This window comes from Apus apus, chromosome 1 (assembly GCF_020740795.1).
Source record: "Apus apus isolate bApuApu2 chromosome 1, bApuApu2.pri.cur, whole genome shotgun sequence".
Lineage (NCBI taxonomy): Eukaryota > Metazoa > Chordata > Aves > Apodiformes > Apodidae > Apus > Apus apus.
The window spans coordinates 193978118-194005195 of NC_067282.1; the positions used below are offsets into that span (position 1 = coordinate 193978118).

A 27078-nucleotide genomic window follows, 5' to 3' on the forward strand; every position below is an offset into this window, starting at 1 on the left:
TTCCTGAAAAACAGTGGCAAGTATTATGCAGTAAGAAGGGATCTCTTCCTGTTCCGTTTGTGAATGCTAATATAGGTAAATATAAGCTCATGCACCTATGTCAAAAAAGGGAACGACAGGAAGAAAGAGACCAAATAAAATACAACTGTCCTCTGAATCATCCAGTGAATCCAGTATATGTGTCAGCTTTTTTTTCTTTCTTTTTAGACCTTGAGGCAGAGGAAATTCCTTCCAGTGTGCTTTGCAAAATACTAACTGGGTCATTAATGATTACCAAATAAATAATACTGTCTACAGAGAGCTATCTTGCTTCATACAAAGTCACTCCCTCTCTCACTAGAAATACGCCACTTTACTCCTGATGGCAGTTTTGATAAATGAGTTCGCATACAAATTTTAGAGGTTAGTTTGAGGTGAATGAATGAGAATGCTGTCATGAAATCTAAGACCTTTGGATATACCTGTGACAAGCTGGAACTTGAGTTCACTTACAGCTTGAAGACCTTAGGGTTTAAAGGCACATTTCACATGACCCTCAAATAATGCAGTAATATATGCTGCCTAGTATCACTTTCCCCCCCCACCCCCACGTGTTGCGATGTACACTTTAAAAATGTTTGGTTTTCATCTATTATTTAATAATCTAGTACAATCTTTACTATAGTTTGGGAAGATGCTGTTAGACAAATAGGTTTTTGTTGTCTTTTTATCTTTCCGTTTTTTGCAAAAGCAAATGGAGTCTCTTCATGCCATTAACCAAAGTGACTTGTAAACAAAGAGGCAATTTAACAGCATCCCCACAGCATTACATTCCTACTTAACCCTGTGAATACTGTGCAATATGAAAACTCAAATGATCAAAAGGTTATTCCTTTGCTAGGATTCTAGTAAATAATCTGGTATTTTTTCAGATGTGTAATTGCAGTTTTTTGCAATTACATTATTCAAGAATATAGACCCACAGGCAAGGAACCCTTATAACAGTAATTCTATCCAGTCTGCAGCTCTGATTAATTTCTCTGCTTTACATAACATTCATTTAGAGGAAGTGAATGATGAGTATTGTCAGAACTGCAGTGTAAACCAGAGAATTTCCAGAAAAGGAAGTAAACTGTAACATCAAAGGAATTTGTGGAGTGGAATGGCTGCTCTGTAGAGCAGCAAGGCTATTTGCATTCACTGTATTTGTTAGGAAATATATATTTATTTTCTATTAAATTGCCTGCTAGAGTATTTACTGCTGTCACAGTGTAGCGTGTTAGTGACCTACCCATCACCCTGTCTCCCCCCCTACCTAGGTTTTTGTTACAAAGAGTAAAATAAAAGTGCCACATAATTCAGTCTGCTCTCTGTCAGAACATTTGATATGTGCAGAAAAATTAAATTTAGGAGTAAGGTAAGAAGAAAACACGGGTTTGAGGTAGCCCTGAGGTCATTGTAGTTCTCTGCTTGCTTGGGTAAAGCTACTGTAATTACTCTTTTTCTAGAATAAACTTATTTTTGCCCTTTTCAGCAGAGACACATGTTTTGACAGTTACTTCTCTCTTCAGCCTTGTACATTATGGAAGCTATAGCTGGTAATGCCAGTGTTCAAAATCACATGCACGAACTTTATTCTTATAATTTTTTTATACTTCATGTGATAGCAATAAAATTTCACTTGAAATATGTGGCTTAAAGCAGAAGTGGCAGATACGATTTTTACCCACTAATGATCAGAATAATGGCTAACACTCCACATTTTTTGAGGCAGTTCCTTAAAGCAAATGTAAATGTTACTGCTACCCCTGTAGGAGTTCTGTTCTATTCAGTGTTCTGCTGACGAAGATGTTGACTTTTCCCCTTCTTTTTTTTTTTTTTTAATGACAGCACTTGGAGAACAAAGAACTTTCATATCTGTTTGTTCAAAGAGTTGGCTAATTAGCAACAGTAGCAACAGGCATGTATAGTCTACAAACAGGAAAAACTCTCTACACATAATTTAATCTCCTTACTGTCCATTAATTTATTTTATTATTTCTAAATACAGCATGGCCTCCCTCTGCTGTTCACTACCTAGTTTTTAGCCTGCTTATTTTTTTTTTTCCTTAAGTTGGCAAAAAGCTCAACTATCTCTGCCTCTGTCCACATAAAGAAGAACCCAGTGGTTGTGCTACTCTCCTATCAACACCAGAACAGCAGAAAAGCCTTGCTTTCAACAGAGGAAACAACAGCTTTAATTGCTGCCATCAAAGTGCTAAGCAATTAATTTATCTTTCTAAATAAACAGCATGCTCCAAGGTAAGTCAGTAATTCAGGGACTGCCACCAGCTCTCAGGAGCCTCGACAGCCAGACATTCCTGTTTTTCTAATAAGGAGTGCAGTGCTCCACTCCATCACGCAAACTGTTTCCCTGCCCAGTTAAATATGATACAGCTATTAAAAAGAGAAGAAATAAGACTTACTCAATAAAGTAGACTTCCCCCTTTTCTGTATAAGCCATTTCCCAATTATCAGGCAGAGGGCCCAAGTCATCATTCTCTTCAGGTTTAGTCTGCTTTGTTACATCCGTATCCTCCTTTGCTTCTTCAGGTTGAGTATATCCTGGTGCAGGACAAGGTTGTGTGGAAGATACCTCACCTGAGATACCTGTACTCTTGTCTTCATGTTCACTTGATTCTACAAGAGAAGAAAAATTATAGGTTTTTGATATCCAAGTTAATGGTGGAGAATTTACCAAGCACAAGCCTCCAAGCAATATTCTACAAACTGCAAGTCTTGAAATAAAGACAAAAAATTCTGTTGGGTTTCCACAAGGGTCCCTCTGATGATGCATTTTATCTGGAACACAATAAAAGAAAATAAAGCAATAAAACTGAACTGAAACAAGAAACTAATAAAGCGCAAAGAAACAAGCCAAAGAGTTCTGGTTCATTCTGTCCCAGGAGTCCTTCCAGAACAGCAGTTAAAACTGAGCAGAAGGCAGCCTCATATCCATCAGTGCTACTGTGTTGTGCCTTAACTTTTCAAACCATACAGCCATAAAGCAAGTACCCTGATGTTTTACTACAGACAACAGGTCCTTTTCAATTAAAAAGCATATACACTAACTGCTTTACCTATACCCATATATCAAATAAATCAACATGACATCCATAAACTCCTAGCAATATATTTACCGAACAGGAAGTGGTTGCATTTTCATTACCAATAGGATCTGTGGGAGCCAAATGCTTCCTATACCCAATGTGACTCTGTCTCACTGTGACCAAGAATATACTCAGGAAGGAGTCTTCATTTCTTAGGTCTTTTTCTTTCACTTTTAATTGATTTTACTTTCAATAAAGTCAGAAATTATAAAATGTGGTGTCTAACAGCATCTGTACCTCTATCAGTTTCTACAGTCCAATCCACACATTTTTAACTAAGCAAGTGCAGTAGAACTTGGTCATACTTGTGAAAACATCTGCTGAACACAAACACAACAAAACCCCACAAAGATTCTTCAAAAAACACCAGCTTAATAGGGACCAAGTATGCAATATTAGGAGTCTAAATGTGCCTTACACACATTGCTGAAAACTAACACTTAAGGGTCTACATGTTCATCTGCATGAATATCACGTAGCAGGCCTTCCATGCACACAACTGTTGACAGTGGACAAAACATAATCTTTGCCTGACTACTACTAGCTCAAAAAGAGGATGGTTGAGAGAGCTTACCCTACTAAGGAAAGAGATTACTTCATCCTTGGAGGTGAATACATTTGGTTGACTGGTTTACTAGGTATGTGTCTGTGTTTTATCATATGGTCTATCTAGGAACTATTTCTTGAAAACATGCGACAGGAACCTGTAGCCTCAGTGGACTAAAGAAGCTCTCATCCTTGGATCCTTTTTTTCTATTACACTTAAATGAAGACGGATCTAACTGAAAAAAGCAGTCAGACCTCTACTTTTGGCCAAATGAACTGCAGCTAAAATAAATTCAGAATTTTAATATATTGACTGAATCTCCACTGATTATGATGACTAGTCAGATGGCTGAAATGACCCTACACATTGTCAGGTAAACTGAATTCAGTCCTGCTTAGGCTAGTCACTGAATTTCTAGACAGTTAAAATGAGGGGAGATGAATCTCAGACCTAGTGAGCATGGCTTTACACTAGGTCACATGAAAGCTAATGACATAAGCTCACCACAGATATAAAACTTACGGACACTGACAATGAATATCAGAGGAGAACTCAGTTTACTTAATCAAAACAATATATATATGGTGTAATAGACACTAGGTTAAGACTACTGCAGCTTGTTCATAAAGACATGCAAGGAATGAAGGAAGTATGCATGTTTTTGTGTCATCAAAAATGTATATACACTTATTCTGAGCAATAGTATATGGACTATATTGAAGTATGTGGAGAATTTTTAAAAAAGAAAGGAGAAAATATGTTTTTAAAAGAAGTCAACAATGTACTGTACAATAAAGTTCAAGAAGATGGCAGTTTCTTAAATGAACTAACAATGCATCCAGAACAGAACTATGCAGATATTTTTGTGAAACATGTAGGAGGTGGAAGACAACTCGGACAAAATTATCTAATTTGTGATGCTTAGGACAGCAAGAAGGAAGAGCAACAAAAATTAACAACAGTGGTCTCAAGAACCTCAGATATTAACGAACTCATTGATTGAATTTGATGCTATGGCAAGCAATGGTAAGGGAAAATGGGTTGGGGAGAATTGGTACAGATTAAATGAACAATCTTAAGAGTGCAAGTACATATTGCTCTAACAAAAAAAGAAAAATAGTAAGTATAATCAGAGATAATTTTGATTAAGCCATGACTTTTCAATGGTCTGCTACTTGATATGGAATTGTACAAAAGGTGAAAACTAGATTAGCACAGAAAAACAATATGGCCATGTAACAGCAAAGCTGGGATAAACCCAGAGATATTAAAGGTGACAAGAAAACCTTCTGTAAGTGCACCGATAATAATAATAAGACCAAAAGCAGACGTACTCCATTATGTGGGAAGGAGGGAAAGCTAATAGTATACAGTGCATAAAAACGCCAAGGCAGTTAATGCTCTTTTTGTCTCAGTCTCTACTGCTAAAATATTACCTGTGATTAAATGACTAACATAGTTAATGTCAGCAATAGGGCTAAATAACTTGGAGTGCAGTGGGCATAGAACAGGTCAGGCACAACTTAGACAAAGCAGCCATTCTCAATTAGCAGAGCCTGACTAAATGAAACCCAGGCTACTGAAGGTACCAAGGATGCAGACTCAGGACTAGTACTGGCTACCTCACTCAGACTTTATGGAGAACAGAAACTTAGAAAAGACAGACACAGTCTTGGTTTCAGCAAAGTATCTTTGATTTAGATTTCTAGATAGTATATTCTTAATTTCTGGTCAGCTAAGTTCCCTTTAAAATATTTTGCTCAATTAGACCATTACGTCTTCTTTTTTAAAGACCCACAAAACTGTAACTTCACTCTTTTTTTTATCTCCTAGATGGATGCTGGGACCAGCAATCAATACCACCTACATGTAAGCTCCTCAAAGGTGATAAATAATTGTCAAGATTTTTGAGGAAGAAATTGCGCTGAGCTAATCTTATTTCTTTCCATGACAGAGTAACAGGTGCTGTTCCTTGGGGAGAAGTGGTAGATACAGCTTTCACAATCTTAAAAAAAGACTTTTGACACTGACACATACAGTCTTTAGAGTAATGTGAAAAAATATAGGTCTGGTCTTGAACAGGGTGATGGTCTATAGCTCTACAGTTATATGCAGCTCATGCTGCTAAATCTTAACTCAAACTATGTGGTATTACAATAATTTTATTATGTTTGGAAATGTGAATCTGTCTGTGGGAAGAAATGAATTAGCAAGAAACACAAATGCAAGTTTTCCTTAGCTGCATCCCACAGCAGAGCAGTACAATCCCAGGGGAGCTGAAGTCACCTCCTCCTTGTCTACTATGTCTAAATCCCCTCCACTCTGCCCTGGCTTTCCAAAATATTTAGCATCCACCTCACACAAAATGCCACAATCAGCTGTAAAAATACAAGGTGGGAGCAAATGGGTAGCCAGAATTCCTAGTGAAAACACAATAGAGGTATGGGGATGTGTGAAGGATGTCTAACCATTATCCTCTGTCAATAATAATACCATTGCAAAAGAAAAACAAGCATCAGAATACGCAGGAAGAGTAAGCATATGTAATACAGGTCCTTCCACCTACATCTACAGTAAGGTTTAATCAGGAGCACTGAGATCAGGTCAAGAATTTTATGGGAAACAGTCCAGGGGAAGGGAACGGATGTTTGGAAATATGGAAATACTGAAAAACAGGTGGTTTTAGTCTTGAGGAGAAAAGAGTGATGGATGGCAGAAGCATTTTCAAATATGAAAAAGTTTTCCACAAACCATAGAATATATTGTTACTGCTTTCCCTGAAAATAGAGCAGTGTAATTGCTGATAAATTCTTTGGGTTTTTTGTTCTTACCTATGCAAATCAAAAGTAAGTTCTCATCTGTCTCAAGGGCCTTGGTCAAATGTGTGTGTTGTATTCCTGAGGCTACATGAAGTCTTGACCACATTTCTACTGTACATGGTACAGATTAACCTGAAGACAAGACATAAGGCCACACAGTGCATATGACCACAGTAGAACAAATTAATTTGGAGCACAGATGCATCACACACAATGGCTAATGATCAGTCAGTTGGTCTCAGAGAGCACAGATGTGGTGACATTTCTGTGTCTTGGGATTTTACCATTATATTTGTACTATGTATTCTTTCACATCCTTCTTCACAGGAGGGCAACAAAAATGATCAGAGGGCTGGAGCACCGCCCTCATGAAGACAGGCTGAGGGACTTGGGGTTGTTCAGCCTAAAGAAGAGAATACTCTGGAGGGACTTTATAGTGACCTTCCAGTACCTGAAAGGAGCCTATAAGAAGGCTGGGGAAGACCTGTTCACAAGAGCATGTAATGACAGGACAAGGGATGATGGTTTTAAGCTAGAAAAATGTAGATTTAGGTTGGACATTAGGATAAAATTCTTTATTATGAGGGTGGTGGATCACTGGAACAGGTTGCAGAGAGAGGTGGTGGGGACCCCATCCCTGGAGAGATTCAAGGTTAGGCTTGATGGGGCTCTGAGCAATCTGTTCAGTGTGAAATGCCCCTGCTTATTGTAGGGGGGTTGGACTAAATGAACTTTAGAGTTCTCTTCCAACCCAAGATCTTTTATGATTCTATGATTCTCAAGATCTTATTTTCAACAGGTCTGATGAGGTCAGATTCTGGATTTTCAATAATTATATGAACAAATCCCTGTCATCATGATGCAAGAAGAGATAGGAATTTAAGCCTGGAGGATTAGAATAAATACTCTGAGCTTGTTTTAAAATAGAGATTGCTATCAAAATATAGCAGGAGAAAAAAAGGAACCTAATGCTCATTTAGCAACTTAAAAATATAATTATTTTAAAGCAAATCTCATGAATTACTAATTCCTGGATCAGGCAATGAAGGTAGAATTGCCTAATGTCATTTAAGAACGTCACAGACATCCTAGTCAACCTTATCTGGAATGCAGTTCTATGGTGTCATCTTATCTTTCGTTATACGTATCCATCATTAACATACTCCCGGTAAGGTAGATATTCACCCTTCTCATTTTCTTTCTGCTAACATATACTCATACATAATGTTTGATTTGACAGAAAAAAAAGAAAAAAAAAAAAGGAGTTTGGGTTAAAAACTAGTAGTATCTTAAAATTTTACAAACAAATAAAATTTGAAAAACTACAGTAACACACTGTGAACACAAATATTTCTCTTCAGACAATATATGATATAAAAAGATCCTAAAATTGTACCATAATATGTGTCCAGAAGTATTTTTCTCACTAAAAAAACCCAATCAATTGGCTTATGTCAAGTGAAATAGCCTATTAGAACTGCTGTCTCACTACAAAACAGGTTGCATGGTCCAGTTTTCAAAAGGAGTTTAGCACAGCATCTCAAGAGTGAGTGTCATTTGAATTAACAGAATAGAAACTAGTAAAGCACCAGCAAGCTATGGCATACATGGAACTTCTGAGAACAAGATAATGTGTAAGTTAAAAATACCTGCTTATCATTAAATACTATAAGTTTGTCTCTGTGGTACTCCAGTTTCTAATACCAGCAGTTAAAATATTACTGGTTGATATGGCATATTCTCTAAACAGTACTTAAATTCTTAAATTGAAAAAAACCCCTAACAACTACTTGTAGTTATGTTGTGATAGTCTCAAAATTGGAGCCTTCATCAGTGCTGTTGCTTGTACTTTATTTTTTTTATTATTATTTAGTCTAACTCTTGAAATTTGTCATCTGACCATGTCAGAGGACCTTCATTCCTTTATTTCAATGCCCAGATTGCTCACGTTTTTCTTCAAAAGAACCCACTCAGGTGAGCTAAGCAACATAATCAGAGAACAAATTAAATAAAATATTATTAAATATTAGTTTATGGAGTGGTCTTAGCAGCTCTGAAGGAAAATATTGCAGCTCTTTATACTTTTATTGTATCTAAATGAATAATTTCTTAAATTCTGCAAAGGTAACTGTCCATCCATATTAAACGACTGATAGATAAAAGAGTAGTTTAAGTCATGTGCATCAATTTTCTTGTAAAAGTATCACTCTGCCGTCGAGCTGCTCCCTTTCCAACAGAGCTGTAGCCATACCTGAGTTTTGGTGCTCTGCATGGAGACCCTGTTCCCACTGATGACTTAGAATAAGAACTAGGAGCCGATTTGGGGGAATGAAATCAGGGCACATGGAGACTGGGTGAGCATGGGGTATTCTTCAGGCCAGAGGCTGGGGCCTAACCGTGGTAAACTGAGTTTAGAAAACACATCTACAACAGAAACATCAACGGATGCCAACTTTTGCATTTTGTAAAATCTCATGGCTCTTGGATGCCATCTGTGTTATTTTCTTGCCTCTGGCTGTCTTTGCTGTGTAGTAATAAAAGAATAAGCTCAATCTGGTGCCTGGGACTACTGCACCTTGCTGGTGATTGATGGCATTGGGATTCTAGGCTTTTGCTTCGTTATCAACCTAAGGCATGGAATGAAACTCTGTGTCATATCTTATCCCTCAATTAATTTGAGCCTGCCAGAACTTTCATCCTCTGGGTGCAACTTATCATTGCTCAAGTAATGTCAGAATAATGCCCATACATAAGCATTCTTTCAATGTTGGCGTAGAGTTTGGATGATAAAACACCTAAGCAGTCAGAAATGTGAAGCAAATGTGACATGACCAACACAGTGTTAAAACTTGATGCTGGTTGTGAAGGAGACTGACTTAATCCTCTGCAGACAGGAACAGTAACAGCAGTGAAAACTGAATGTCTGACAAGCAGGTTGCAATTTAACCAAGAGTGCTTTTACCTCTTCTGTCAAAGCATCAGTTTTGTAGAAACTGTAAATTTCAATTCAATGTCCACCAGGAAAGGCTTCTCAGGTGCAAGCTGTCTCAGCCAAACCAGTGAATGTCAGAGACTCAGCCTAAAGCAGCCAGAAGTCAAGTAACGAGGGCAATTGCATTAGATGTGAGAAACCTAATGCTAACTCTAGACTTGTCCATCCTAACAGCTTACTTATAAACTGTGTTTCTCATATGCTGCTTGGCAAATAGCAGGATTCTTCATTTAAATTTAGCAGTCCAGGATCCTGTGCATCTGTAGGTTTAATTCTAAATTGCAGAGGTGATGCCCTAAAATGGGTATCTAAACAGCTATTCCCTCTTACTCTTTGAAATTCCCTCTTTCTCCTTACTTTATACAAAGAGAGCACAGACAAGAAGCTCAAACAAAAAGTGAGGCATTTAGGCATGCAATTTACTACAGTTGAATGAGATCAATCACATCTCCCAATTAATATTATTGTGTCCTGGGAGAACTTGATGCAGGATGAAGGACTGAGAGTGCTCACCTTAGAGAAGTGAGAAGAATTCTTGTAGGGTTTTTGACAGGGCAGGTGAAAAAATAAGGAAGAATAAACATATTGGGCTCCCTCCACCAAGAGTTTAAAAAAAAAAAAAAAAAAAAGGAAAAAAATAACATACTTTGTTTTTCCTAATTGCTCTATGACACAAACAACAAATGCACACACATTCTAGAGACAGCTAAGACTCTTGCCAGCTGACAGAGAAAATGACTGCAGTAACAGGGTCTGTGGGAGCTCCACTGCCCAACAAAGGCAACACAGCATGTATGTACAGAGCTGCTTTGCTACAATCCCTAAAGTCCTCAATCAGTGTAACTGCATAACAAAACCTTGCTTATGAAACCATGAGAGCCAACACAGGCACTGCTTGTTCTGCTGGCCACACCTACAGGAATTACTATGTGGGGGGAAGAAGGAGGGGGGGTGTCTCACACCAATGCTCATGTATTTAATTTTTTAACACAGCACATGCCAGTTACTGTTTCTTGGATGTTGCCCTGTCATCCTTCACATAGAGTTTGCCAGTGAGAAACAAATTATAGGTGTACAATGCAAGGAGAAAGTCAGGTAAACCTTGCCTCTTGATCCAGTTCAAGCTGAAATATACTGCCCTGGAAATTACTCCTCACCAATTGTGTTGTGTGGCGTATTTCAAATAACTACAAAGAATTATCTTTCTAATGATTTCTACAGTACATATCAGAGACCAAATCCTGCCTTTGCCTCTTTCACTGTGTAAGTATCCTGGCAACAGAGCCAGCACTGATGTTTTATATACGGATTTCTGGGCTTCATCCTTTTCTGCTTAGCTGTGTAGGAAAGGCACTAAGCATCAGGGCATTGCTGACAGATGCCATGTTGTGTGGAAGGGATGAGCAAGGCTCATGCAACATGTGATGGCAATGCCAGGGAGTAATGCTGCTGACCTTTGGTGAACTTAGGGGGGACAACAAGACCTCCGCTCACCCCATTCTCCTTGCCACCCTCCTTGTACATGGGGATGGATTCTGCGCAGGGATTTGTTCTTATGTGTAATGTTATGGAACAACTACAGAAAACCATGTGGCAAATACATCTTTGATGGGAAGATACTAAATTCTATATACTTTATAATGCAGTAGAAGAAAAAAAAGTATATATAGAATCTGCAATATGAAATTTCTTTTTTCAGTGCTTAGAAGATTAGGTAATGGATTTTTTGTTTTACATTAACCTATACATTTAGAGAACTTGCAATATTCCATTTTATCCTCCCATCCATATGATTGTCTCTACAGACTTCCATTTCAATAATTTGTTTCTGAATTTCTAAGGAAATTCACCAAAAAGTATTCACGGAGTTATTCCTCAGAGACTTATAAAAGTTTGAATTTAGAACAAAAATTTAAGTACTGTAAAATGATGACTTGCTGTAATTTTGAAGGGGAATCTGATTACCTGCTTGGGAAAAGGCTGGAGTGTTTTTACTCTGGATACCAGTCAGCATCTTAAGCCCCCTTTTTTTCTGAAGGACTATGATCCAAAGGGTTAAAACAACAGCTGCCTTTAAAGACTAGACATCTGCAACCGTAATCAGCTTCACACAGGCTCTGGGACATTGCTGAAAAGTGTCCTTCTTTATGTTGCTAGCAAAATTTCATTGGCACAGCCACAAATTCGTTAATATGCTGACAATTTTACTTTTCCGCAATATTACTAAGACCTTTTAACAATTTACAAAAGTTCACTTTGCAATGTAGTGAACTCTCTTTTATATATCACCATTTGAGATCAAGGAGACCTGAAACACGGAGACTGGATTGATTTGACCAAATTACAGTTCTCTAGACTCCCTCTATAGTCAATGGAGAGAAATAGGCACTTGAGATAGATTTCTTAAACTAGAATTCTCAAACAGATCACATGAACTGTTGTTCACAAAGTGGATATTTTTCTCTTTGGTCTATAAAGAGGGCTCAAAGACACTAGTTCAGAGACAGATAACTTTACAGTAGTGAGGTGAGATGACTCTAACATTTGTTTTAGGCTTCAGAGAAATCTTATTCAGGATTCCTGGCTTTCAGTCTTGCAAGAACACCCTTACCTGACCATGCATATTCTCACTGCAGAGACAGATAACTGAAGAATAACAGAAGCACATTGCAAAGTAAGAAGGAAGAACCAACCTGGTGTTACTGTCACGTCATTTCCATTGACCACAGGTCTTTCTTCCTCTTCTTCCTCCGGGGGTTCAATACCTGTCTTCTCCATATTGCTCACAGACTTATTCCTTTTACGTTTGCCTTCAGCCCCGGGGGTGGCACCTGGGAGGATCTGATCTGTTACATTTAACAGCAGTGGAGCTGGTTCTGCTGGAGGCTTTGGAGTGCCGTAATAGTTGTCTGGAAAGAAAAGGAATAACACATAAATTTACAGAAATACCTACCCTGCTTCCTCTTCCTTTGTCTTAGATTAGTGGGATTATGTGAGGTAGGATCTGTTTCATCAGCTAATATAAACATTAATTCAAAATGTTTTCTGTGAAGTTAAATACTCACCTTTCATGAAACGGTAATTAATTTTCTTGGAGGAAGCACTAGTGATCGAATCATGTGCACAGGTATATAAAATATTAACACTTCCTGAAATGTTAACAAGGTAAGTTAACATTCCTCTCATTCAAATACCTGACAAATAGGCAGCATACCAGAGCTGTTTCTTATTTTAAACTGTTAGTTAGGACAAATTAACTTTGGAACATTTTTACAACAACACAACAATTTCTGAAGGATCAAAAGGACCATAAAAGTATTGGCTATTCACTATGTTATGTCGTTTACACACAAGTCCCCCCCATTGCAATTTTATCACCTGCTTAGAAAGTAAATAATCGTTCAATGATTCAGAGATTTGGAGTTCTCAGTAATCCTTGCACTATCTCATTTTTTATATTTGTCAAATGTTTGCTATTCATGAGCTCCAGTTTTGTAATAGTAAATGCTAATATATTTTCAAAGAAAGTTAAAACCTTATGCTTTAGGGCTTAAAATTATATCAAACTACTAAGGAATTCTGAGAAGATTTACGGAGGCTGACAGATTACCCTCTATTTTTCTCTTAAGAAATTTCTGGCAACTTCCTTTGAATCATCTACTTTCTGTCAGAAGGATTATTAGATTAGATGGGCCATGGTCTGATCTTATCTACCAATATCTGTATGTCTGCATTTCTAGCACGTCTGGTCTCAAAACTGGTTTCTTGCTGATAATCCACATTTGTCTGAAAAAATACGGTTAAAAATAAATTATTAAAAAAAATATAAAGAAGATTATAAAAAGAAATAACAAGCCCTCTCTAGAAGCAAACATAAAGAGACACATATTTTATTTTTTTCATCTGCAAGTTGTACTGAAGGGTAGGGAACAAGTAGATTTTCAGCAGTTAGTATGGGAAACTAAAAACACTGTCCAGCTCTCAGAAACTTTTCCAAAGAAAAAAAGCACCTATGTAAGAATATGATGTTGCTGAAGATATTTGTAGACTATGACAACTTTTTAATTCTTATCCTACATTTTAGGGCTTTTGCTCAATCAAATAGTACTAGCAAGTGGCAAAAAGTATTTTAACCACATGAGTGTGACACAGATAAAGAAATAGGTTGTATCTGCACAGTAAAAGATCATAACATGCATCTTGCAGGCAGAGTAAAAATTATTTCTGGTACTAGTATTCCTGCATGTTTCCAATGAATTACAACATTCAGCCGCATGACCACCTCAATACAGGTAAGTGATTGAGCAGTCTTGAAACTAGTGAATATGATTTTTTTTTGCAGAGGTTTAACTAAACAATATTTGGAACAGATGTTTATGTAATTGTAATACACTAGAAAAACGTAGTGTGTTAAATGGCCCTCATATCCTCAACCCAGTTTTCTGTTGACTTTATGAGATGGCAGCAGCCATCCCTGATACCAGCAGGGCAATAAGCTGTGCCTTCGGATGGCTGGCTGTGACTTGCCTTGCCCCAGTCCTAGTCTGTGGGAGCTTTTTCTGACTCCCTGGGTTGAAGCAGAGGGAGCATGATTTGAGGACCAAGGAGGGAAGGGAAATCCACACTGAGCCACCCACAAAACTATACCTCCAAAATATGTCAAAATCAGATCTAGTCACAGTCAAATTCTAAGCTCTAACAGTGCAGGGTATTTTGAAAAAACAACAGTCTTGTAGGCACTGCCCAGTTGAAAGTCTACTTTTGCATTTCTTTAAGAACATGTTACCTTTATTGGTGAGAATGCATGTCTGAAATATTACATATTTTGAAAAAAAAAGATTTATCAATTTAAAAAATTCCTCCCTGACTTAAGTAATTTACCAATCTGAAAGATAATCAGTACCACAAATGTCATAGGTTTCAGACAACTTGTGAAGTGTGCACTGATTTCCACTGATTTCATACATTTGAAGGATAAAGGAGTCCAGGAAGGCTGGACATACTTCAAGAAATAAGTTTTAAAGGCACAGGAGCAGGCTTTCCCTGTGTGCCAAAAAAAAAGTAAGCAGGGCAGGAGATCAGCCTGGCTAAATAGGGACCTTTGGCTGGACCTTAGGAACAAAAGGAGAGTCTATGGTGCTACACGCTTGGGGAAGTGTGGCTGGAAAGTGTCTGGCAGAAAAGGACCTGGGGGTTCTAATTGACAAGTGGCTGAATATGAGCCAGCAGTGTGCCCAGGTGGCCAAGAAAGCCAATGGCATCCTGGCTTGTATTAGAAATAGTGTGACCAGCAGAAGGAGAGAGGGGATTGTCCCCCTGTACTCAGCACTGGTGAGGCCACACCTGGAGTGTTGTGTCCAGTTTTGGGCACCTCAATTCAAGAGAGGTATCGAGGTGCTGGAGCGAGCACAGAGGAGGGCAACAAAGCTGGGGAAGGGCCTAGAGAATAAATCCTATGAAGAACACTTGAAGGAGCTGGGAATGTTAGTTTGAGGAAGAGGAGGCTGAGGGCAGACCTCACCAGTCTCTACAACAACCTTTGTTGTAGAGAGGTGGTGCTGGTCTCTTCTCACAGGTCATTAGCGACAGAACAAGAGGGAATGGCTTCAAGCGGCAACAAGGGAGGTTTAGACTGGACATGAGGGGAAAAAAAAAAATCACAGAAAGAGTGGTTAGACACCGGAATAGGCTGCCCAGGGAGGTGGTTGTGTCACCATCCCTGGATGTGTTTAAGGGTTGTTTGGATGTGGTGTTGGTGGATATGGTTTAGGGGAGAACTTTGTAGAGTAGGGATGATGGTTGGACTTGGTGATCCCAAGGGTCTTTTCCAACCTGAATAGTTCTATGATTCTATGATTTCATCAAACAAACCCCAGGCTTATAGGACCAGTGTGAAACAAATATGAAACTAAAAGTGCAGTACTCTGGCTTTTTTCCTTTGTTCCTAGTTTTGCCATTGTCACACAAATTTGAGTGCAATAGTAATTAGCAGTAATGTTAATATCCTGAATAGAACATAAGAAGTATTAAATGAAAGACAAGCTCATTCTATTATTGGAAATGAAACCGTTTTTCACGTTGACTGACTGCATGCATTAGCAGGAGACAGAGACAGAAGTCATAACAAAAAAATGTCATTAATATGACTATATAAAATATAAGAAACTAAAATGCATATTTAAGATAGGAGCCAGAGAGGATTTAATTCTTCCAGTTTCAAGCTGAAAATGCAGTATAACTTCCAACTTCTTCCTGTGGCCTTCTATGATGAGGCTACAGAGATGGTGGGTAGTGGCAGAGCAACTGATGTCATCTACCTGGATTTGTGCAAGGCATTTGACACTGGTCCACATGATATCCTGGTCCCCAAACTGACAAAACATGGATTTCATAGATGGACCATGTGGTGGATAAGTAATGGGATGGATGGCCACACCTAGTAAGTTGCGGTCAATGGTTCAGTGTCCCAGTGCAGGCAAGTGAGGAGTAGTGTTCATCAGGGGTCAGTATTGGGACCAGTGCTATTGAACATCTTTCTTGGAGACATGGACAGTAAGATTGAGTGTGTCCTCAGCAAGTCTGCTGATGATGCCAAGCTGTGTGGAGTAGCTGACACCCTAGAGTAAAGGCATGCCAACTAGAGGGACCTTGACAGACTAGAGAGGTGGGCCAGTGCCAACCTCATCAAGTTCAACAAGGCCAAGTGCAAGGTCCTGCACCTGAGTTGGTGCAACTCCAGGCACAAACAGTGGCTGAGGGGAGAATGGCTGGAGAGGAGTCCTGAGGAGAAGGACTTGGGGTGGTAGTTGATGAGAAGCTTGACATGAGCCACCAGTGTGTGCTGGAGCCCAGCGGGCCAATTTTGTCCTGGACTGCATCAAAAGAAGTGTGGCAAGCAGGGTCAGGGAGGTGATTCTGTCCCTCTACTCTGCTCTGGTGAGACCCCACCTGGAGTGCTGTGTACAGTTCTGGTGTCCTTAGCACAGGAAAGGCATGAACTGTTAAACAGGGTCCAGAGAAGAGTGATGAAGATGATCAAAGGGCTGGAGCACCTCTGCTATGAAGACAGGCTGAGAGAGCTGGGGCTGTTCAGCCTGGAGAAGAGAAGGCTCCAGGGAGACCTTATAGCAGCCTTCCAGTCTCTGAAGGGGCTACAGAAAAGCTGGGGAGGGGCTTTTCACTAGAGAAGGTAGTCATAGGACAATGGGTAATGGACTTAAACTGAAAGAGGGCAGATTTAGGTTAGACATAAGGAAGGAATTCTTTACCATGAGGGCAGTAAAGTGCTGGAATAGGTTGCCCAGGGAGGTTGTTGATGCCTCCTCCCCGAGCGTGTTTAAGGCCAAGTTGGATGAGACTTTGTGCAGCCTGGTCTAGTGTGAGGTGTCCCTCCTCATAGCAGGGAGGTTGGAACTTCATGTTATTTAAGGTCCTTTCCAAACTTAACCATTCTATGATTTTATGATTCTATGCTGTACAGTTTACAATCCAGTAACCACTGATTTAAACATGAGTTTTGCATTACTAGTTGCCATCCATCCACCCTTAATTCAAATATATACATGAGCAGTGCAAATAAAAATAAGAAACTTGTCTACAGCTATTGATATGATCAGTGCATCACAAATATGATTAAAAAAATCCAATGAGTTTCAAAGGAATAAAAATTAGGATGAGAGAGCCAGTCATTTCAGTGAAGGAACAATGCTCCATTAAAGACAAATTAGAATCAGTGTAAACTTTTTCTTCTATCAAAAAGTTTCTCAGTGTCTTGAAATTCCTGGCTTAAGCCTTAGAAATTAGCATTAGAGCAAATAGGAGACTCACATAAAGCCTCAATAATTGTCATATCTAGGTGTAATGCAAAGACTAAATGTTTGGACACCACAACTTTTGTTGAATGATGTTTGGAATATCTCTGATAAAGCCAGCTGTTTTCCATCTTGCCTAGGCAAAAACAGGGCTGGTTCAAGATGTTTCTGTTGGAACTCTAGTAATAAGGTGCTGAAGTTCAGCTTCCTGTAAATACAAAACCCACACCAAGTACATAATTTAAATTGCATTTAATTAAAAAAAAAAAAAGAAATTAAGGAAAAAAAAAAGCCTATTGAAAGAAAACATAAATCGCATGCTCATTGGCAGTCAAAACCCCCAGAAATTAGGAACTTTTGAAAAGAAATGCACAAAACAGAAAACACCTTTATAGCAGTATACAAAAGCATACAGTGCCCTCCCTTTTGTATACTGCCTGCTGTTCTGGTACTTGCCTCTAAAAAATTACATGGGGGATCTAACAAAGAGCAATTACAGCTTGGAACTGTTTAATTTGATTTGGAGTTTTCAGATTGGAAAGAGGACAACTGAAGGGGGGTATGTATAAAATCAGGAGAACCCTGGGAAAGTGCCTAGAAAATAAATGAATAGATGCTTGGCTTCTCTCTACATGAGAACAACAGGATGCTCAATGAAAGTAGCACATTTAAAACAAGCAAAAGAAGTGTTCGTTTTTTTCATACAGCATAAGAGAATAGTGGCATTTACTGTTAGATGCTGCCAGTATCATATATACAGTCAAAAAGCAATTATACAAAATCATTGAAATAAAAAAGCATGGAATACTATTAGATGTAAAGGTACAAATTCTGAATCAAGAGTTCTGTAAAATACAGGTTGGTGGAACACAGAATGTATCTCTGCATGCTTTCCCTATGCTTGTATTTTTTGCCTTAACATCTACCAAGGGACAGTAGTAGAGACAGAGTATAGGGCTAAAGTTTCCCTTCGACTCAGTGCAGCTGCTCTCTTACTTAGGAGCCTTCTCATTGTACTTAAAAAACGTGTTCATACTTCTCTGCCACCCTGGAGCAAAGTCCAGAGGTCAGCTGAAGCCAGCAGAGCTTAAGCTAAGCTCTTTGTGCTGGACCTGGCTAAAAGCTTTCGTGTGAACAGGCAACACGGAACACGTATTTAATTGTGGAAAAACTACCACTGCTTAATCCATCTTGCTGCTGTGCCTGATTGTCTCAGTGCTCCCAGCCTTGTTTCTGAGTGCAGCTGAACATGCAACATGGTCTAACCCAACCTGTTTGACTCTGCTGCCAAAAGCAGCCATAGAATAGTTACAGTTAGCAAGTATTCCTTGTATTGCCACCCCTAAGCTGTATGAAAAGATCAGCCTGATTCTACAAAGGAATCAGACAATATTCCTGGGGATTACTCAGCCCTGATGACTGACACCAGGTAAGGAAGTCAGAAAGTTAGAAGCACAAAAAGGAGAAAATGAGGAGGACAAAGCAGCTTTTTTTTACTTTTTATTAACCTGAGGTCACCCATGTCAGGAAGTAGCAAGACTTTTATTTTATACATGAAGTGTTTGATGATGAAGCAATAGATCCTAACTTGCTTCCTGAGAAAAGGCAAGTCCTTACGGAATAAGAAAAGACAAAGCATTTGGGTGGTAGTAAAGAAGCAGAAGAATCATCACGGTGAAATTATAACAAGACTGATGCCTCCTAAAGGTCACTATACCAATGTGCTTGACACCCAGTGATCCCAATCACTGGATACAGTTATAAATGTGTCTCCCATCATGTGCTCCACTCTGCACGACATTGCAGGGACTGACCTACATGCACTTTCCTCTGTCTGGCCTAGCCCAGCAGCTTCACCAACAGCCCCCCAGACTTGGTCCACTTCTGCAAGGAAAGAGCCTAAAGTGCAGCACCGAGCAGCCGTCTCCACTTTCCATCCTTCTGCATAGGGAAGGGAGAAGTAGGGCTTTTTGCCAGATCTGCAAAAAGCTCCCTTCTTTCCTGGCACCGGCCAGAACCATCAGAATATGGAGGAATGGGGTAATTACTCAGACAGTCCTTGGATCCTGAAGCTCCACTGATCTCATCAAGAAATTAAAAAGTCTAATTAAAAAATGTAAGTAATACAAAAAATTAGAAATAGTGCTGAGGAATTAGGAAATTCTAGTAAGAATGAACAATCAGACAGAAAACAAGAGGTGTGCCAGAGCCAAAAGCTTGTAATATGAATACTTCTAACCATGGTGTGACCCAGATTCTGAGCCCAGAATGAGATACACATTCCTTTTCACACTTATTTTTAGAGTGGGATGAAACAATACCCAGATACAAACACACCCCTGCTTCTGCTTATTCAGCAACCCCATTTAGATTGAACTGCCTGTACTGTTTATACAGCTTTGAATTGCTGAAGTATCAATCAAAATGGTGTGAGTCAGCCACAACTAAGAAATGAAAGACAAACCTTACATTTCACTTATTAGAAAAATAACTGCAAATTTTATGATACATCTCTACACACTGCCTTTGTGGCCACCCTCTAGTGATAAGAAGTTAAGGGGAAAGTATTCTGAAGTCTTAACTGTTGTCTGCAGACAAGAATTAAATATGATATTTTTATAACCCACAAATATATATGGAAAAATAACAGACTGCAATGGTATATGGACGCAAACTATTCTGTGATTCTGAACATAACCTAAATGATAGTAAAAAACTAAAAAAAAAAACAGACTTTGGAAGCAACAATGAAAAGAGATCTAAAGACAATACCTCAATCTGTAGTGGCCCCCAGCATGCAAGCCCTGGCATGTCAGGCTCAAGTCTGCTGTGGTCTAGAGTCCATGCATTGAGCAATCTTTGGATACAAATGTAAGTGTAGGTTTCTGGCAATCTCCAGAAGACAGCAGGAAAGAAAACCTGTGCTTTTGGTATTGCTTACAGCAGGCCCAAACCACTGGTAGTATGACCAGCAAGGAAAGATCTGGTTGGTAATGTCTCAGACTTGGCATTACATTTTTATGGCCAACACAGCCCAGGTCAGTGGGTTGCAGACATTTTGAAGGATTTGGTATTGTGTGCAATGGATGTTGAAGACAGTAAGGATTCCTAAGCGCAGGCTCCATGGACCTCCTAAACTTTGTGAAGACCACCAGGAGGCAACCATTTGGTATCACCATACGCTCACTTCACTGGGCTGTCAGATCCACACATCACTTTGCCATGGGAGTACGTCCAATCAGTTGGTGTCTTCTTATGAAATTATTTTATTCTAACATTTCTGGTGACTTGTACATATCATTCAGAGCATTCTTTTGTATGTCATGAAACACATTCTGCAGTACAAATGCACTAATATAGAATCTTTTAAAACTGAAAAAGACCTTCCTTAAAATTCTTACAACCATCTTATAAATTTCCAAAGAGGAAAAAAGTACATAGACATTGTTAAAATAAAATTAGTGATGTATTTCAACAAAATTCAAGACAATTATCACCTCCTTACAGAAGCTTAGCAAACTTCTTTCACCCACTCACCTTGATTGAGTAATTTATTGTGACGGTGACTATACTATAATTAGGGCTTTTTAAATCACTACTGTAAGGTTGGGTGAGTAGTTCTTGGGTTCATACCTTTTTATGATGGTTTTGCAATGCTGCTTGAGAGATCAAAGTTTCAAAACTCTTAGTGTGGTGCCAAAGTGGAATTTAAAAATGAAGCCTCCTAAAACCTTTAGATTTTAGAATAAAATTGGTATTATTTTTACTCATGATCTTGTGTCGTTAAGATGGCAAAGAGACCAGGAAAAGTTGTAGTTCAGATCTTTCAGGATTTAGGTGAACAAAGTTATTAAATATAGATTTTTGATTATATTATTATGTTTTTCAAAAAGAGGTCTTCTATTGTGTTCTCTGAAAAATTTACAAGCAAAGTTATACTTTTACTAAGATCTTTGCTGCTATTTTTAGTTTCACTACTTTCAGTCAGAGTCTGAAGATCCCAGAGCAGTCTTTGGCCTTCTTTTTCTAACTAAGCCTTTGAATCCATACTGCTTAGTTCTCTGAGCCTCACTGTTATATTAACATTTGAATTAAAAATACAAAATAAAATTTATTTACTTTGAGAGTGCTGTCAGAATGAGTTACACAAAATATACAGAACTAATTCCATAGTTATTGGGTACAGAGATCCCCAAGGCTACTTGTTATAAAGTCTGTTTTTCACCTTTGATATTTTCTAACTGTAAGGGGCTTTAGCTATGGCTAAAGCTACTCAAAAGGAATATTTTTCTGGAGATCTCAGGGTTCTGCTAGAACAGAGGGGTCAGAGTTATTGCCTGTGCATTCCCAACAAATACTTGAGCAATTTCTGGCAGGGGCTGTCCAGCTGTTTCCCACAGGCAGGGAGGTTTTTGATGCATTGCATTGCTGTGACTCTTCCCCAGGCAGAATTCTCATTTGGGTTGGTCTCTGCAGCTTCTGCTAACAGGCATTAGGCAGATATGCTGACTTCTGTGTCAACTAATGACATTTTAATAACTGGCTTCAGGATTGTCTATTCATCTACATTAAAATTAAATCACTAATTATAGCTGTGGATTTTTGCCCGAGTGTTCTGGCCCCCAGTGAACGCAATAGCAGAGGAAGTTTCTAAATTCAGATACAGAAATGGAGACAGATGGGTTATCAAACCTTCTAACAGGACGAAACTGCTCTTTTCTTACTGTAGAACCCAACTGTCCCAGTAAGAATCTCTCTTATCCAGACAGACTGGGAAAGACTGTAAAAGTAAAGATACTTTTTTGATTTCTTAATTGGTATTTTTCAAGATGAATATCAGTAGCTTTTGTAGACTTAAGGTACTGCTTGAGTATATCAGAGCTGCACAGGGAATGACCTAAAAGAATTCTGATTTTCAGAAATTTTGAAGACCCCAACATTAAGGTATACAAAGTTAATCCTGATTTTAAAAAAATCTATAAAATCTATTTGCCTCAGAGATATCACTTCATGCTTCAGTGTATTTCAGAGAGTTAAGACTCCTTAGTTTTCTTAAGTATTCTTAAGTTTTCTTCATCTCTGTTTCCATAGTTCTATTTTCCTGGCTGCTTTAGTTTTTTTCTTTCTTTTCTTTTTCTTTCCTCTTTTTCTTTTTCTTTTTCTTTTTCTTTTTCTTTTTATTTTTATTTTTCCTTTTCTTTTTCTTTTTTGTGTGGGTTTATCACACAAATGCTCCACATTCCTTAAATTTTGTTAGTTAATCCTCTAGCCATTTGTAGCAGCCTGTCTACAAATCTAGGCACACACACAAAAGCAATCCCTAAAAATTCTGTGTAAGAGTACAAGAAGCAAGTAGAAAGAACAATTTCACCTTTACAGAATCAGCTAATGCCTGAAGTATTTTCATCATTCCTTTAACTCCTACCAAGAATGTGAACAGGTGCAGCTGTCTTGAGCACTAAATCCCTCACAGTTGGGAAATAACAGCTCTGCAGTCAGACCTGGGACTCTCATAGACCTAAGGTGTAAATACATTTCAGATAAAGTGACTATAACCATCCTGCATTAAGTCCAGACGAAGGTGGCTGTGGGGAGGGAACTGTCTTGCTTTAGGATTCCGCAAAGATTAAGGTTCTGACCTTATTTCTCTCAAATATTCTTCAAGTTTGTATTTCTCTCTCAGAAGTAGAACAAATCAACTTCAGATAATGGTCTAGAAGAGAGATGTCTACTTATCAGATGTAGCAGTGTGCTGCACATCATTGCAGATCTCCCAGCCACCATAAGATAGTAAATGACCTTTAACTTCCATGTTTTGATCTTATACTGAGCACAGCATACCAGAAGTGGCAAATCTAGATAGAGCTCTTTAAAAGACTCTTACTTATTTAAGGAAAATCATGGACAAAGGGACAGGAATTAATAATTAATATAGAAGAGAATTTGGACTTCACAAGCATAATTCACTAAAGGATGAATGCAGGATATTGGAATAAAATTATGCAACAACACAGATAAATAGTTTATAGTATTTTGCATATTTTAAAGCAATTCTGACATCTGAACTCCTTAAAATAATAGTACAATTTGAAACCTCAGCTTTCTCATAAAAGAATCTTGGTTCAGTTCCTAAACAGTATATTCTTGGTTGCAACTTATTTCCACAATAAACATATTTTTATGCTGTGAGCTGGCTAAAATTGTCCAGATTCAGCCCTTGAGTAGTCACTTATACTGTGTCTGATCCCTAAACGATGAGAGAGTGTAGGTTTTCAACTCATTTCACTTTTGCAGCTTGGAAGTTAGATGTCTAGCTTAAAGTAATCAGCTCTCTCTACCCACGTGCCCTCAGTAGTGATCTTAGCTGGGACTATTTGACCTCTGGCAGTGTACATGTTCTCAGCTGCTGACCTTAAAAAGGAGGTCCAGACACATTTTAGATGGCTAATGATAGATGACATGATTCAGATCTTTAGTAATCATGGTCCCAACACATTGAGTCCTACTATTATTTTTTTGTGAATCATTTGAAGATTCAGGCTTGACACACTATGAGATGATTGCCTACTTCTCTTCAACTCTGATTTTGTACGATTTATACATTATTACTAAGGTTATTCTGGAAGTTAAAGTCCTTTACCATATTAGAGAAGAGCAGCAGAGTCTCTCCCTTTTGATAATAGTGCCTACATGGTTTTACACCCTTACAAATGACCTGAAAATATGAGGAAAGACCAAGAGAATTTCTAGACAAAATTTTATCTAGTTCAGTCTGGGCTAGAGAAGTGTATGTTTCTGAATCACAGAATCATAGAATAATTAGGGTTGGAAAAGACCTTCAAGATCATCAAGTCCAACCATCAGCCCTACACCCCCGTGAACAGTAAACCATTTCCTGAAGCACCACATCTACCCGTTTTTTGAACACCTTCAGGGATGGTGCCTCCACCACCCCCCTGGGCAGCCTGTTCCTATGCCTCACCATTCTTTCTGTGAAGAAATTCTTCCTAATATCCAATCTGAACCTCCCCAAAGAAGCTTCAGAATGACTAAAAAAGGAAAAATATAAGTGTATTGGAAGGCATCACATGAGATGAAATTTATTATTGATTAATACAAACCAGAGTACCATTGAGTTGTAAAATGACTGTCCTTTCCAGAGAGATAATAGCAGGACTGCAGGCAGCTCACTGTAGAGTAGCAGCTTCTTTCTGCTAAATACTGAGCAAAGCTAGAACTGTATACTGGAAGGCAGCTTATGGAGGAACAGAATGCCATGTAATGCAGATGTTCAATAATGTGTTTAAGAACTTTGTTGCATACAGTGTTGGCCCAGACTTTTTTAAGGAAAAAAATTACAGAAATAAAAGATGTACTGAGAAAAACAAAGAAAATTATAAACATCCTATAGTAAAAACCGGAAGTATTTTAGTTGTATAAATCAAATGTATTTATGTAATAAGGTAGTAAAAAGGAAAGGGTATGAAAAGGGTAAATAAATAAAAAATTTACATAAAATTAAATATGAGAAATTGAAGGTCAGTGAGAGGAGGCACCCGCATTCAGAATGAATTAAACTGTGGAATTTCTGAAGTTTTTCAGATCAAGTTTTGAGTGAAAAATGGGAATGAGCTTCAAGATTATACACTTACTATACCAGAATTTTTTGAGAGATTGCTTGCATGTTAAATCAATCCACAGTTGCTACAAATGTATCAGAAAATGCTATGTGTGGGGCAACAGAGACTGGGTGAATTTTACCCAAAAACATATATTGTCGAGGTCTTATGGCTCTGAGAATTGCCTGATATGTCTTTTGCCTGAGACAAGATGGATTAATGCCCCCATCCCTGTCTAATCAGGACTGTGCCTGTTTTGTTGTTGGTGTTGTGGTTTTGTTTGTTTGTTTGTTTTTGTTGTTTTTGTTTTGTTTTTGTTTGTTTGTGGTTGTTGGTTTTGTTTGTTTTTTTTTTTAAATAGGACTTTAGGCTAATTTTAAAAGCTGCATTTATAGACACTTTACTCCATTTCACAGTGGCATTTTCTCTAGGTTATAGTTAGAAACCTGTCATCTCCAACTTCCTTGACAACCTCAAGAAGGCACCCTAGACTGTTAATTACATGCAACATTTTCTTTAAACTTGTTTTTTGAGAAAAATAAAAAGATCCTTGCAGTCAATCAGTTTTTGTATTAATTTAAAGCTGCTACCAGAGAATGTTATCTTGCCAGTTGGAGAAGTACGTAGGGAATCCTTGCCTTTTGTGCCTAAAAAGGCATCTGCAGATTGTCCTGGATAGTCATCTTGCACAATGTGAATAAATCAGATGTTCCCTATTGGCTCTTCCCTTAAGGAGCTGTCAGAATAAATACATAAACGTACCTCTCAGAGACTCCCAGTAGTTTCAGGTAAAGAAAATAAGTAAAGAAACTTAAAACAACCCCAAATCCTCAGAGAAAAAAAACATATAAATTCTGATTTCATCAACAGAAGGTGACTATTCTGTCACATTAATATATATAATCAGTTTTTTTAAGGTAATTTGGTATTATAAATCCTAAATATTAAGCAATAACTGGACATTTAACAGAGACTCTGTGTTCCCATTGTCCCATAAATACAATGTGCTATCTCCTTCTAATGGGGTGGTTTTTTTACTTAATTTCCTGTCTACCACCTTGGTTCTGATTTGACAGTGACATAAAACTTTACTTAAGGGAGTTTTAATCCATAAGTTTACTACCAATGAGTCCTTGTACTAAAACAAGGAATTTTAGCCCCTCCAGAGCTCAGTTACTATGTAAAGATGCATGATCAAGCAATCCCTAGTTCTAAAAATCTGTCCTTGAAAATCACAACTTGTGTTGTGACACAACTTTCAGTCAGGAAAAAAAAAAAAAAAAAAGGTTAAAACCAAATTATTTTTTATTAGAAGAACAAACTAGGGAAAGAGACAATAATGGAGTCTCTAACTAATGAAATTGGCCACACTTGATGAGTATTCTCACTCCTAAACTGTATGATCAGGCCACTTCTGGCTTCTTTAGGCCACACAAATTATATGATTCATACTGTCATTATTCCAAAAGAAGGAATGGAGGGTCATCTTCACCCAGTAACTAGGGAAATCTCTGGAAGTACAAGGTGAGGCAGTAAATAAACCCTGACCTTCCACTGCTTCTTTTCTTTGGCTAAAAGGCTATCATCAAAGTGGCCATGAGGCTACCAAGAATGTGTCATCACCACAGTAACAGCCTGGGCATTTTGCCATGCATTCAACTCATATTATGCATTCTCTGAGCATAGACAGGATTGCTGTGGAAATGTGTAGGATATAGGTGCTCCTCACTAATTTCTCAACTATGACAGAATTTAAGCACAAATAGACACTTCGGTCCCAAGACCACGGAGGTCTCTGCATGCACGGAACTGAAAAAATGCAGCAACTTTCAGTGCTGACTGAATTAAGTGTTATTTGAGCTGGTAGTCCAAATTTTGCCCTTAATTTATGCTAGAAAGATACAACAGAAATGCAATTTACACCAGCAAGAGCTGTAGATTTGGCTGATCAACAGCAGAAAGAGGGGCTGTTAAAAGCTGAAGAGAGCTTTTACTTTGTCTCTCTAAGATGACATAGAATAATTGCCTGAAGGCAGTTTGAAAAATAATTAAAAACAGAGACAGAGTAAATGAATTGCTATTTACCAGGTTGGCTGTTTAAATAATGTAAACTGAAAAATAATAATTAAAAAAAAAAAAAAAGCAGTAGCTGAAAAATCTGG

General features: G+C 38.2%; 1 protein-coding gene across 12 annotated transcripts in view; it reads right to left on the reverse strand.

The window, feature by feature from the left end:
* MAGI2 (membrane associated guanylate kinase, WW and PDZ domain containing 2) overlaps positions 1-27078 on the reverse strand; it is a 735815-nt gene that overhangs the window by 235834 nt on the left and 472903 nt on the right. For all 12 annotated transcript variants that reach the window (XM_051637734.1, XM_051637680.1, XM_051637697.1 and 9 more), the window contains 2 exons: positions 12180-12395; positions 2445-2658 (listed from right to left, as the gene is read on the reverse strand). In XM_051637734.1, the coding sequence (XP_051493694.1) occupies positions 2445-2658; positions 12180-12395 (430 nt within the window). The remainder of the gene's footprint in view (positions 1-2444; positions 2659-12179; positions 12396-27078) is intronic.